Source organism: Hibiscus syriacus, unplaced genomic scaffold (assembly GCF_006381635.1).
Source record: "Hibiscus syriacus cultivar Baekdansim isolate YM2019G1 unplaced genomic scaffold, ASM638163v2 tig00112738_pilon, whole genome shotgun sequence".
Lineage (NCBI taxonomy): Eukaryota > Viridiplantae > Streptophyta > Magnoliopsida > Malvales > Malvaceae > Hibiscus > Hibiscus syriacus.
In genome coordinates, this window is record NW_024063392.1 from 1,804,916 (window position 1) to 1,819,355 (window position 14,440).

A 14,440-nucleotide genomic window follows, 5' to 3' on the forward strand; every position below is an offset into this window, starting at 1 on the left:
ACATGTTAGTAGCTCATGAAAGTCAATATATCCAAGTCTAAAATACTTTATGCAATAACGATTGTTGAAATTAAGTGCATATGCATAAATTTTTTCAAAAATGTTATGCATTTGAAAAAAATTGATATCAATTGTTAGAGAGATATCTTATACAATTTTAAGTACATGCATAAACATTCAAATTTAGGTCAAAAATTTAAAATTTATAAAATCAAAGTATTTGAAATGTCGATATCAATTGTTAGAGAGATATCATTTGCTTTTAAAATTAATTTTGACCAAAATTCATTATGATGAACTAAAAATTATGAAAAATCATTAAAACTTTAAAATTGTTCATCATACCAATTGTTTTCAACATACATGAGATTAAAACAAAACATAATCATTCAATATCAAAACTCATGCATGCATAAATCCAAATGAGCAACCAAATAACCAAAATCAAAAGCAATAAGCTTAGAGGTTACCCATTCCTTTTCAACGTATGGCTAGAGCATTTGAATATCATCACTTTCATCACCATTGCTCTCACACACCTACAAGAGACATTTAAGTAGCTTTTGGTATCCAAATTGCTTTGGATCCTTGAACATTAGTTTCTATGCCCCTTGTTCCTTTGGGAACCCATACTTGTCTAATTTTAAAACGTTTTTCTTTTTTAAAATGACAAGTATGTTTCTTATGACCATGATAATGACAATGTGAGCATATGTTCATTATGGAACTAGATGAATCATTTAAAATGATTTCTTTTTCTTTTGTTAAGCATTCAAGCTTAACTTTTAAATCAAAATTTTCTTTTTCAAAACTTTCAATTTTCATTTTTGAAAGCTCTAAATCATTTTTTAAAATTTCATTTTGGTTTTCAAAATCCATTTTTACTTTCAAAAGAAAATAATTTTCTTGTTTATATTTTGAAATCATTTTCTTATATTTGGAATTCATGATCTCGAATCCTAAATACAACTTATTATAAGCATCTTGTAACTCATCAAAAGAATATGAATTAAATTCATTTGAGTTAGAAGATACATCGGGCTCTTCACAAGCCAGTAAAGACACCACCTTTGTTGGTTCTTCTTTCTTGTTTCCATGGATTTCCTCGAGCTTATTCCAAAGCTCCTTGGCATTCGAACAAGAAGAAACTCCTTCATAGATATCTAGACCAAATGCACAAAACAACATATGCATGACCTTGGCATTTTGTTGAGCTTTCTTCCGTTCTTGGTCACTCTACTTCTTGTCCTTATTCTTTTGAGAAGAGTAGTCATTCTCGATCATCTCCCATGCATCAAAATCATTGGATTGGATGAATATCTTAATTAATTTCTTTCAATGATGGTAGTTGACTCCATTGAAGTATGGAGACTTGTCGATTGGTAGGGAGTCTTCCATGTGGGATGAGCCGGAGGTGGAAGCCATCTTCTTGGTTGTGTCAAAAATTGGTAGAGCGTCTTCTAGGATCGTCTCAAGGATGTTAAGCCTTCTAACAAGTGAAGCTATGATGCCAATTATTGGGTTTAGTGGAAGCTTGAATTGACAACCGAAATAGTTTGCAAAGAGGGGTCAGAATGATTTTTGTGTTTAGGGAGTAAGGAGATTGAAAGATAGAAAATTGTACAGCGATTTATAGTGGTTCGACTTCTCAACCAAGTCTACATCTACTACCTTAGCTCCTCACCAAGGATTTTCCAACAAATTCACTAATTTGTTCTTTCTTTTTCAAGGATAAAGAGATAACCTTTACAACTCCCTAGTTTTTCACGGGCTAAATTAGAATCTTTCCCTAGCTTTTCACGGGATCAGGTATAACCTTTCCCCTTTACAAAAGAATCAAAGAAGTAAACAAATAAACCTCTCTAAGGTAGGTGTTTACAAGAATTAAGCTCACAAGAACAATATTCATAAGAGAGAATGAAAATAAGAATGAAAAACTTCTTCTCTTGTGTTTGAATGCTTAGATATGTGTTCTCTTACTTCTTCAAGTGTCATCAGCTTGTATTTATAGCTTGAAATGAGTTTGAAGTCGTATATAGCCGTTGGGGATGTTTTGGAGATGTTTGGGGATTATTTTTCTGCAAAAAAAGGTTATCCATAACAGGGGGTATCGGTACCCCTTCATGGGGTATCTATACTTCCTTTGTTAAATTCAAATTCAACTAACTGTTGGAGCCTTGGGGTATCGATACTCCTTCAAGGGGTATCGATACTCCTTTGCACTATGGTATCGATACCCTTGCATGGTATCGGTACCAAAATTATATTCGGTGTTTGAGCCTTTATAGGGGTATCGATACCCATTCATAGGGGTATCGATACCCATTCATAGGGGTATCAGTACCTCTGAACATTTTTGCTTAAATCTGAATTTAATGTACGTTGAATTATTTTTGAAACCTTTTGAAAACTTTGGATAAATTCAATTCAAGCCCAAAAACATTTTGCCTTAAATTTGTTATATCGAAACATAGTTCAACAATGTTGAGGCCTATATGAAGACTTGTCTTGTGTGCCAGCAAGACAAGATAGAGCATAGGAGACCAGCTGGATTGTCTTTCCATGGATTTCATTGTTGGTTTGCTTGTTTCCGACGAATTTTCTAGCATCATGGTCGTAGTTGATAGATTTTCCAAGTATGGAACCTTTATTCCAGCATCCAAAGTATGCCCAGCCGAGGAGGCCGCTCGTGTTTTTCTCAAGTACGTAGTGAAGTACTGGGGTGTTCCAAAGACGATTATCAGTGATCGGGACACAAGGTTTACTGGGAGGTTCTGGAAGGAGTTGTTCAAGTTAATGGGATCAATCTTGAACTTCTTGACGAGTGTTCATCCATAGACGAATGGGCAAACCGAGAGAGTGAATGCACTCGTAGAGACCTACTTGAGGCACTATGTGAGTGTCACGCAATGTGACTGGCGAAATTATTGGATATAGCCTAGTTTTCCTATAATTTGCAAAGGAGTGAAGCGACAAGTCAGAGTCCATTTGAGATTGTTACCGGGCAGCAACCACTCACACCAAATGCAATTATGATTGGGTACAAGTGGTTGAATCCAACATCATACCAATTTGCCAAGGAGTGGCAAGAACAACATGAACTAGCCCGAGCTTGTTTGCACAAGGCCGGGAAGCAAACCAAGAAGTGAGCGGATCGAAAGCGTTGGGACGTAAATTTTGAGGTTGACGAACTAGTCCTTACTAAATTAAGTGGTATCTTGCGTAACCCATATCACAAAGGGCTTGTGCGAAGATAAGAGAGGTCGTTCAAAGTTTTGAAGCGAGTAGGCACCATGGCCTACAGATTGGACTTGCCTTCGACCATCCGAGATCATCCTGTGTTCCATGTGAGTTTGTTGAAGTCGTACCATTAGGATGAGGATGAGCTAGATCGAGGCAAGTCACACCGAGCGCTAATCTGGGTAAAAGTCTCTTATGAGAAAGAAGTATAAGCTATCCATGTAACACCCCTAACCCGTATACGTATGGTTATATGAATCAAAGATGTCACATCAACTTAAAAACATTTACTTAACTAAAATTTCTAAAAAAAATTGTTTCATTTGAAAACACTCTTATTCTAACTTTTTTAAAATCTATTTTAAAATATATCTCAACTATAATTTGTTTCTTTGTCACAGAAAAATAAATTTATTTGTTAATCAATAATTTTTACTAAACCATTTATTTTCGTGATAACTGTTAAAAACATAATAACATAATATATTATTTTCATGCATAGATACTGATAAAACTAAACTAAGTAAAAATAAACTAAAATAGTTCTAGTTTACTATTACAGATTATTAGAAATAAATACGATAAATAGAAATCACCTACATAATTATACATGCCAATATAAGTCAAAGGAAACATCATAGATGTCTTACTGATACTGATGATATATATGTCTTTCCAAAAGATGTTCTGATAACTCCTTACTGATCGTGCTTATCCTTTCTAGAACCTACGCATGAAAATCATCACGCGATAAGTATAACTTAATGAGACAATAATACTTAAGGTGACAACAAATAAATAAATTATCGAATTATATAAGATCATTAAAATAAAACAGACTAAATTTTTCAGAACGTTCAAACCAGCTATCTCATGCTGAACATTATCATAAACCTGAAAAGAATCATATGATAATTTTCACAAGATCATAATAAATCAGATCATATAGAATAATCAGTTCATAATCCTTTGTAGTCAGACACTTTTCAGAACTTTCTTATTTCATTTTTATAGCCAAAAGTATATTTTAAGAGAAAATAAGATACGTGAGTCAGACGAGTGTGCGCAATACAGATCTCAGATCATCAAAGTCGGAACAGATAAACACACACAGTGCTATCACATCGGAAATAACAATATGCACACCAAGTGTATTCAGATCAAAATATATATACTAGTGTACACTATGGTACACCACAGTATATCAGAATCAGAACAGATAATCACTCCACCTCATGGCATGTCAATTGTACCTATGACTCTCCATATAACATACATTGGGTTTTTTAGTTCATTTCGTAATCGTTTGATAAAATCATATCAGAACTAGAAATATATTTAATTCACCTTCGTAAAATGTGACATGGGCAGTTCATACCCAAAATCATTCATAGAACTTATTGAAAATATTATGGATATAATTCCATAATCAAAACATAATTCATATCTTTGAAATAAACAAGGTGAGGTTGACTTATCGCAAGTCGTCCTCGATCAAAATAATTAAATAAATAAACTGCACTCACCTTTGCCTTACTACAGAACTTTTATACAATAGTCTTTAGCCACGAGCTTTGCCCTTTCCTTTCGGATCATTCGGATTGCTAGATTTATCGTAGTCTGACAATACCATATTATAACACAAAATGTTTAAACTACATATTAGTATCGTTTTTTTTTTCACAAGCTCATTTTGACATTTGAAAATCTATAAAATAAATAACTAAATCAATATCAACCTAACTCATAACTCCATTATAATTTCAAACTTCTCGAAACACTTATTCGATTCCACAAATAATTATTCCCTACATGATCCTCAACTTTTACCTTTAATTTCATAATAGCTCTTCACTATTATGATCATTTCCCATTAAATATATAAAATTTCCAGCAACTAAAATAAAAGTTCAAATCAATACTTTTTCATTTAATAACTTGCAAACAAGTCTCCAAAGTTTTGGAACCTTTCGGATTCCGCCATCTAACCATTAAAATGAATTCTTTTAGAATTTTTCTCAAAATTTCCAATTTATTCAAAATGTTCTCTTGCCATTTAACTTCAATTGCAAGTATCCAAAAATATACTCAACATTTAAACATTACTCTTCATCTTCATTTCAACTTAAATTCTAAAATTTCCATATTCAAACAACTTGCACTACCTTCAAAGAATCAGTATTCTGTGTTGATACACACACTAGAATTTAATTCCGTTTCTTCCATTGAAAAAAGACTTGAATATGAATCTTTTCATATAAAGAAATCCTTCTAATTCATTATGTACAATTTATGGTGAATTTTCAAAGTTGACCAACGGAATCTATTATGTGCAGAATCTGCTGCCCCTTTTTCTGACCTTTCATCGGTTAAAAATTCATATCTTTTTGTATACACCATGAAATTGATCCCCGTTTATTTTTAAAAAACCTAGATTGATATAAGAACACAATATATAAAAATAACCTCCAAATTATTTTTATATAATATCTGGTGAATTTTCAAACTCACTGCGAGATTTATTCCCTATGGCTGAATACCTTTAAATCATTTAGGGGAAATTTTTTGTTCATTTTCAAGCATGAATTCAACCTCCTCTGATTAAATTCATGCATTTCCAATCATAACAACATCAAATTGAATCAAAATCTCATCCTTCTCATAATCCCTAACATGGCCAAACCTTATTTATGCATGTACAATTAATTTTAACTGTCATACATGCTTTAGAAATAATCACTAACATCAAAAACATAAAAATCCTTCATCAATTCTTCAAAATCACTAAACCTCCTTAAACCTTAATCATGAAATTTCACCACATAATCATCTTCACCATAAAATTTTGGTACCAAATGATAGAGAATTTCATGTAGATTAATTCTCTATCTAATAACTAAATCCAAAAATCAAGTATATTGCTTCAAAAATCCAAATAAAAATCCTTACCTTTGAGAACTTGGAGTTTCGTTGGAGAGAGCTGAGGTTGCTGCTGAAAATGTTCAACTTTTCTTGAATATTCCCATGATAATTATCTTAACACATGTCATAATATAATAAAAAAATGGAATTTTTATTCAATTTAATAGGAAATTTCATTTTTGCCATTAATGAAACTTGAAAATTATTAATTTCCATTGTATTATCTTCCAATAAAATATTCCTTGGTCAAAGATGAATCAACTTGACTTTGACTTTTGAAATTGACCATGTAATTTTCAAAAATTGCATTTTAGTCACTAAAATTCCACTGTTCGGACAAATATGAAAAATTGTACTGTTCTGAGCAAAATTTCTCTGATCTAAAATATGAAAATAACACTTCCAACCATTTCCTAACATCCTTCAGATTTTCGTAAAATTTCGATTCGATCCGAATATTCGATTTCAATACCGAACATTACTACTTTATAGCTTTTAACATAAATCTCCTACCAAAAATCTGATTCCCACTAAAATCTTTGCTTTAATCCAAACTTTTCATTTACAGGCTAAAATATATAACTTTTAAAAATTACAAATTTTGGTCCTTAATCTTTTCAAAGATTATACTTTAGCCACTAAACTTTCAAAATTTATATTTTAGTCAATAAACAAAATTTGGGGTATTACAATATGCGCAGAGAGAGCCGTTCATGGAGTGGGAAAGCGACCAAGGCATGAATACCTTGTTTAGTGGAAGGGACTTCCAGAGAGTGAGGAAAATTGAGAACCTTCCGAAGCCTTATGGCAATTCCGAGATAAGATAAACCTGTTTCACTCTAGCCGTACAACGAGAGCGTCGTTAGAACTAGTGGGGGAGAATGTCATGGACCGCCAGCCCATAACCGAGCCTAGTTCATTCAAGGCTGCCAAAGACTATCTTTGCCGCGTTTTGGGCCTTCTAAAAGACCCAGGAGAGCTGACCCATCCACCTTGGAGAGAGAAAAGGCCTGATAATTATTTGAAATTATCTTAGAGATAATTCCCACTAATTATTCCTTGAATTAAAGTTGTAGATTAAGTAGGGCTCTCATCCTGAGCATTGATGTAATTTAATCTTAACCGTTGATTGTAGGGGGCTCCAACTATAAAAGGAGGCTCACCCCCACCTCATTTACTCACTTCAGATTGAGGAATACAAGTTAGCATTCACTCTAAACTCACTCTTTTTTCTTTTGTGCGCCCATCTCTTTGTTTTCCCACATTTCCTTTGTTTTTGCAACGTTCTAACTTTCTTGCTCAGTGGAGGTTTGGGTTACTTAGCCGATTTTCGACCTTGAAAATGACTAAGACCGTATGATCTTGCTAGCAGCGGTCTAGCCCCGTGACATATATTTATAATCTGATAAACATATTTTAAATATACTCATTGTTAAATTAGAACTTATGCTTTTCTTTTAAAGTTAATTTAAACTATTACTTTACACCTAAATTAACTTCTAGGTAGTGTAGTTCTCCCTAGAGGACAGTTGTGTCTATAGGTGCAAGTTGTCATTGGTAAATTTATAAGTTGTAAATACCTTAAATTATTTTTAAAAAGGTAAACTACACGGTAGACCAATAAACTATGGTCAAAAGTCAATGTGACCATCGGACTTTCAATTGAATCAATCAGACCACCCAACTATTTAATTGATTCAATCAAACCACCGACCGTTAATTTTTAACAGAGGCGGTGACGTGTCTGTTAAGCTTAAATGGCATAATTATATATTTGGCTCTTAATATTTACATATTCTATCAATTTAGTCACTATTTTAATTCAATTAAATAAATTTAATTATCCAATTAGAATGTGACACGCGTCAATATATGATTAGAAGGTTTTATTTATGAATTTTAAATTATTTAATTATATAATTTTTTATCCAATCAGGTGGTGACACGTTTCACCACTAATTGAAATGAAAATAAAGGGATAATTTTGTGCTCAAAGGGGAAATCGAACCTGGACTGAGGGGGGACAGAGCAGGCGCCCAAACCATTGGGCCAAAATTACCAATGATTTAAAGTTACAACAATTTATATTTGACTTGTAAAAGTTTGTTAATGATAAAAAATTAAACAAATTATTTGATTAAACAAATTATTAAAAAATTAAATAAATTATTCACGACTAATAATTTTCAAATAAATTTTAGTTCGATTAACGGTTAAAGAAAATTTTTGGTTAATTCGGTTTCGTTAATCGAACCAAAATTTATTTAAAAATTATTAACCGAACCGAATTAACCGAAACATTTTTGAAAATTATTAACCGAATTAATCGAAGCAAAAATTTGGTTAATTCGGTTCGGTTAACCGAACCAAAATTTATTTGAAAATTATTAACCGAACTTAATTAATTTGAAAATTATTAACCGAACCGAATTAACCGAATATTTTTGAAAAGTTTTAACCGAATTAATTGAAGCAAAAATTAAGTTAATTCGGTTCGGTTAATCAAACCAAAATTTATTTGAAAATTATTAACCGAACCGAATTAATTTGAAAATTATTAATCGGACCGAATTAACCAATTTTTTTAAAATTATTAATCGAATTAATTGAAGCAAAAATTCGATTAGGTTAATCGAACCAAAATTTAGTTAAAAATTATTAACCGAACCGAATTAATTTGAAAATTATTAACCGAACCGAATAAATTTCGATTAATTCGGTCAATTTTTGAATTAACGATTTTTTTAAATTTCTAATTTATATAAAAATTGAATATTTTTAATTAAAAAAACAGTTTACAATTAATTTAAATAATAATTTATTTTAACAAATAATTTGTTTAATTTTTTATCATTAACAAACTTTTACAAGTCAAATACAAATTGTTGTAACTTTAAACTATTGGTGACCTTTGGCCCAATGATTTGGGCGCTTGCTCTATTCTGCCCCAAGTCCCTAGTTCGATCCCCCTTGAGAATAAACATATTCCTTTATTTTCATTTCAATTGGTGGTGACATGTGTCACAACCTGGTTGGATGGAAAATTTATTTAATTAAATAATTTAAAATTCATAAATAAAACCTTTCGATCGTATATTGACATGTGTCACGTTCTAATTGGACAGTTAAATTTATTTAATTGAATTAAAATAGTGACTAAATTGACAAAATATGTAAATATTAAGGACCAAATATATAATTATGTCATTTAAGCTTAACGAACACGTCACCACCTCAGTTAAAAATTAACGGTAGGTGGTTTGATTGAATCAATTAAATAATTAGGTGATATGCCTGATTTAATTGAAAGTTCGGTGATCACATTGACTTTTGACTATAGTTTAGTGATTTCCCGTGTAGTTTACTACTACTATTGACGGAACCACATGAGGGTGGAGGGGAGACAACCCCTAATTTTTTATGGTTTATTTGTATTTTAAGTCCTTGAAAGTTAAAAAAAATTAAAATTAAGTTTTGACCTCTCCCAATTTTTTCTGGTTTAATTAGTTTTTTTAGGAAACTATCAGTTTTTAAGTTAAATGAAAATAAATTTTGTGTCTGATTTATTTAGTTTAATTACTTTTTAAGACACGATAGTTTTGAAAATAGTGAAATTAAATATTGACATTCTATTTTTGTGGTTTAATTACCTTTTTAAAACCTTATTAGTATCAAAGATAAGCAACTTGGCTCCTTCCATGATTTTATCCTAGTTCGGTTCTTAACTACTACGCTGATGGAAGAATCTCATTGATAAAATTTAATTGTTTGAGGATTCTATTAGAGCTTTTAGGGACCGGTTTATAATACGAGTGATATTTCAGGAATGTTTAATGAAACTAACCCATTTCCCCTTAAATAGTCAAAGGAAGAAATGCGACGTCGTATTTGGCACTGATTTTTCTCACTTCCACAGTTCCACTCGTTCCCTATGCCACAAAAGCCGAAAAGGTTCTCATTTCTCATAGTTTGGGCTTTGAGAATGGAAAAAAAAAGGTTTATTCAGAGTTTCCAGCAGAGAGAAGAGAAAGGGGAGGGGATTATCTTCTGAAATGGCGGCGGTAAGAGGAGCTTTGCTTAAGCACCTGAGGGTGAACGCAACGTCCTTGTCCCTGCTCCGTAACCCAAATCCTACCCGTAACGGCCTCTTCGCTCTCACCTTCAACGCCATACGGCGCGGTTTCTCCGATGAGGTCATGGGCTCTTTCCTCTGTGTGGTCAAAAACTTTCAGAAAGTTGATCCTTCCAAGGTCTTTTCTTTTTCACTTCTCTCGAACTCTTTTGGCTGTAGGTTATTTGTGTACCGTATAGTTTTTTTATTAGAAACGCCATTTTTGGATTAAATGAAATGAATTATAACCATGCACGTAAGAATTTTTTTTGAAATTTTTGTTTGATCTATCATGTAGCTTTTCTAATTTTCAAATACACAGTCAGGTAGGTTATTTAATTTCTTTCAGAAGTGAAGGAATAGGAAATAGATCCTTTGTTGGATGGACTGGAGCTGGTTTTCATTGTGTGGTTTGATATCAAATTGAAATAGTAAATTAGCTTTGGCTGCACTGTTAGTCTGAATTTTTGTCATATTAGCGTTGTCTGGCTTTTGATTAATATACTAACGAGGGTGACTTGTATAAGCATTATATCGACTTAAATGCTAGTTGTAGAAGAAATGTGATTTAACCTTTACAAGGGGAAGAGGCTTTTGTAACATAAAAGTGGATCACTGTAAATGAGATGACTGACTGTTGGATGATTTTCTACTTGGAAAGTGTAGAGAAAGAGGCTTTTGTTACATAAAAATGGATCACTGTAAATGAGACAACTGTGGCTGTTGAATGTTCTTCTACTTGTAAAGATACTTGTAGATTTGGAAGATGTCACCCTTATTTCTGCTTCCCATATATTGGGGTTATTATAATTTATAAAACTAAGTAATCGGTATAACATTCTTGGCGAATCGCTTCAACATATCTTTTTCTTGAACAAGTATGATTCAACACGGACAAGGTGGAATGTGAATTTTAAAATTATATTTCTCATATAGAAGTATTCAATGTAAATGTAACTATTTTTTGGTTTCATTAGGATATTTGTTTTCTCACAAATTTAAATTCTTATTGTACAAATGATTGACTACTGAATCGTTATCAAAGTGAAAGACTTTTCATTTACTTAGTTTTATCTTATTCGTAAATAATTGAAAGCCAAAAAAAAAGGAAAATGACACATGACTCCCCTTTCAACTTCCAACCACCTTTGTCAATCTCTTCTCCACTGTCTTGTCTGTAACCTTCTTTGTTCTCAATTCTTCAAATCCTGACACCCCATTCCCTTGTCTCTCATGATTTTTTGTTGTGCTTTCTTCTAGTTGCATCCTATTCCCCCATACTCTTTCCTTTTGATTGCATGATCAGGAAGAAGTGGTGTGATGGAGCCACTGCTTTTTTGCTGTGCCTCATCAGTAGACAAATGTGTCTTGACCATGTCTGGAAAATTTTATTTTTATGCCGTGTCCTTGTATATCCCTACATTTTTTGGTGTGTTGAAGCATGTTTGTATCAAACACCTGTACCCTCATTGGATCTTCATAGTCTTCTGCTTGATTTCTCCCTTTGTGAAGAACCTGGAGAAGGCTCACAAAACTCTTGCTATATTCCCAGTTTGTGTTTTTCTTTTTCTTCATTTCTTTGCTCAATATAGTAATCTCTTTTGGTCTATATTGCTCGAATTTGGGTGCAAGTGTTGGATATGATAATGAATTTTTTTCTTAGTTTTTTAATGTACTTGGAGGTTTCTTGGAAGGTCATACCTATCCTTATATCAAGGTCCAGATATGCTCAGATACGAGTAAAAGAATGAAGTTGTAGTGATATTGCTTTTGGTTGCATGTGGAACCTTGCTTTTTCAAGTGTTACATACTGTTTAGTTTTTCTATTTTGCAGGTTAGCCCAACTGCCCATTTTCACAAGGATCTTGGGTTAGATAGTTTGGACACTGTGGAGGTTGTGATGGCCCTGGAAGAAGAATTTGGGTTTGAGATACCTGATAACGAGGCAGACAAGATCAGTTCAATCAATCATGCTGTTGAGTTCATTGCTTCTCACCCTCAGGCAAAGTAGAGGTGAAATTATGAAATTCTACTCTCTCTTTATTTTCATTTTGTTCTCATTAGACTTGAAACTGCATTGGGTAATTCCCTAATCTCCCCTCCCAGACAAATGCCTGTAGTGCCCTTTGATACCGAGTGCTTGTATTGAGGAGGATTGTTTTTTATATTTACTGCTTCAATGCTGCTGTTCCAATTCATAAAATGTTTCAGCTTTTTAGTGAGAAGCTATTTCATTTATTTTCTTTGACAATGTTTCATTTTAAATGAATAAATTTAGATTATGGGGTTAAGAAAATAATTGTACTTGATCACAGCTTCATTAGTTTGTCATTCCTTGATTTCCTCTGATAGTAAACTTGTGATTACATAATTATCTAGTCGGCTGACATTTCTATCCATATATATAAACAAACACATTCATGTATATTGTGAATTGTGTGTGGGGTTTGGGGACTGGATTGCAAAAAAATCTTACTTGATATAATATTATAGTTATTATATATATATATGTATATAATTGTAAAAATATCGTTTTTTTATTTTCAATTAGATTCTTACTCTATCTTATAAAAATGAATTATATATATATATATAGGTAGCTTTGAGTGCTGGCTAACTTAAAATAGGGTTGAGTTGCCATCCCTAGCTACTTGAAGTATTTCATACAATAATGTGATTCGAATTCAACTTGATAGTCAACAAATGAGTTTATTAATTTGCTGCTAATAGTAATATGTAGTTCTTATTTCTTAGTAGTGTAAGATATGTGAAAGGCAAGTAAAATATATTTCTTGCATGAAATCAATCTTCGATTTGAAAGTCAATATTTCCCGTAACCATATGTGAAAGGCAGGTAAAATCAACCGTCCATCATAATTGAGCTTTTCCGATGTTAAAAACACGTGTTAGGTTCCTTGAAAGAAAATTGTAATTTTATTTTGCTCCAAAACATGTTCTTTTTCTGTATCCAGCTTTTGAAAGTGATGTTTTATCGTTAGAAATGAATACCGGTAGGGTTACTTTAATTATATATATGAGTATTATGATAATTAGTATTTATATATAGGGAAAGATATTATAATAATTATTTTGTTCTAAGTTTGATTTTTATCTCAAATCTGATTAAAAAATTACTTGTATAAGATTTAATTAAATCGAAATCAATATGTTTGATAATTGTTATTTATGGGGTATGAAAAGAAAGATATTAATGGGACAAGAAAGTGTTCAGAAGAAGTGGGCTGGGCGGCTGGTTAGGGTAAAGTGAATATGAAGAGGGAAATTACAAAGGATTAGGAGAATTGGACCACGTAGAATCGTATGCAGTCGACATACGAAGGAGATTCACATGTTATTATTACAAATTAAAAAAGACTTCTTTAGCAACTACAACGAAGGAGATTCACATGTTATTCTTACAATCCTGAATCTTTTCTCTCTCTGCTCCATAACACCCTTCGCATCTTTCATCAACAATTCTATCCTTCCCAGGTTCTTCAATTCAACTTCATCCTTCATTTCCATGTTTGTATTCCTTTTTGTTAATTGTTGAATATTTTCTGGGTAAATCTCTTCATGTTTTGATGCCTTTTTTTTTCTTTCTGTTTGTGGTTGTTCTTCGTTTAATCTGCCCCTTTTATGATTGTTTAACGTGGATGGGTTCCTTTCTTTTTGTTAATCTGACGCTGTTATTTTACTCGTTCGCCTTGTTTTTGGTAATTAAAGAATCATTTTAGGGTTATCTTTGTGCGGCTTTCCTACAATTAGCTGTCTTTTTAATTAATTGTTTTAGGGTTTTCTTTGTGCATCTTGACCAACGTTTGAATCTTGCCTCACAAATCTCAATCACTTTAGGGTTGTATTTTGCAGAGCTAAGGAGGATTTGCAGGCGTAAATAATATCTTATTAAAAAAATTATATACATCAGGGGGAGTTGTAGATATTGCTGCTTTGTATAAACATGGTGATGGTGGAGTCGATTGCAACAACTTTGCTTCTCGGACACCACCCTTTGTGTGGAAGGATTTCTGTTCGGGATATCTCCTGCAAACAGAAATCGTCGACTAACTGCCGCCCTCCTTCCAAAGAATTTATCGGTAAAAGGATTGTTCTCTGTCCTTTGCCAATATTGGGAGTAGAAAGGTTAATTAATTCGTCCATTAAGAC

General features: G+C 32.5%; 1 protein-coding gene across 1 annotated transcript; it reads left to right on the plus strand.

Annotated features, from left to right (window-relative positions):
- The first annotated feature begins 10,116 nt into the window (after nt 1-10,116).
- On the plus strand, nt 10,117-12,511 carry LOC120182801 (acyl carrier protein 2, mitochondrial-like). Its single transcript, XM_039187666.1, has 2 exons — nt 10,117-10,412; nt 12,108-12,511. Exons 1-2 carry the CDS (start codon nt 10,215-10,217, stop codon nt 12,282-12,284), a joined length of 375 nt encoding a protein of 124 aa, XP_039043597.1. The 5' UTR covers nt 10,117-10,214; the 3' UTR covers nt 12,285-12,511.
- The last annotated feature ends 1,929 nt before the right edge of the window (nt 12,512-14,440 follow it).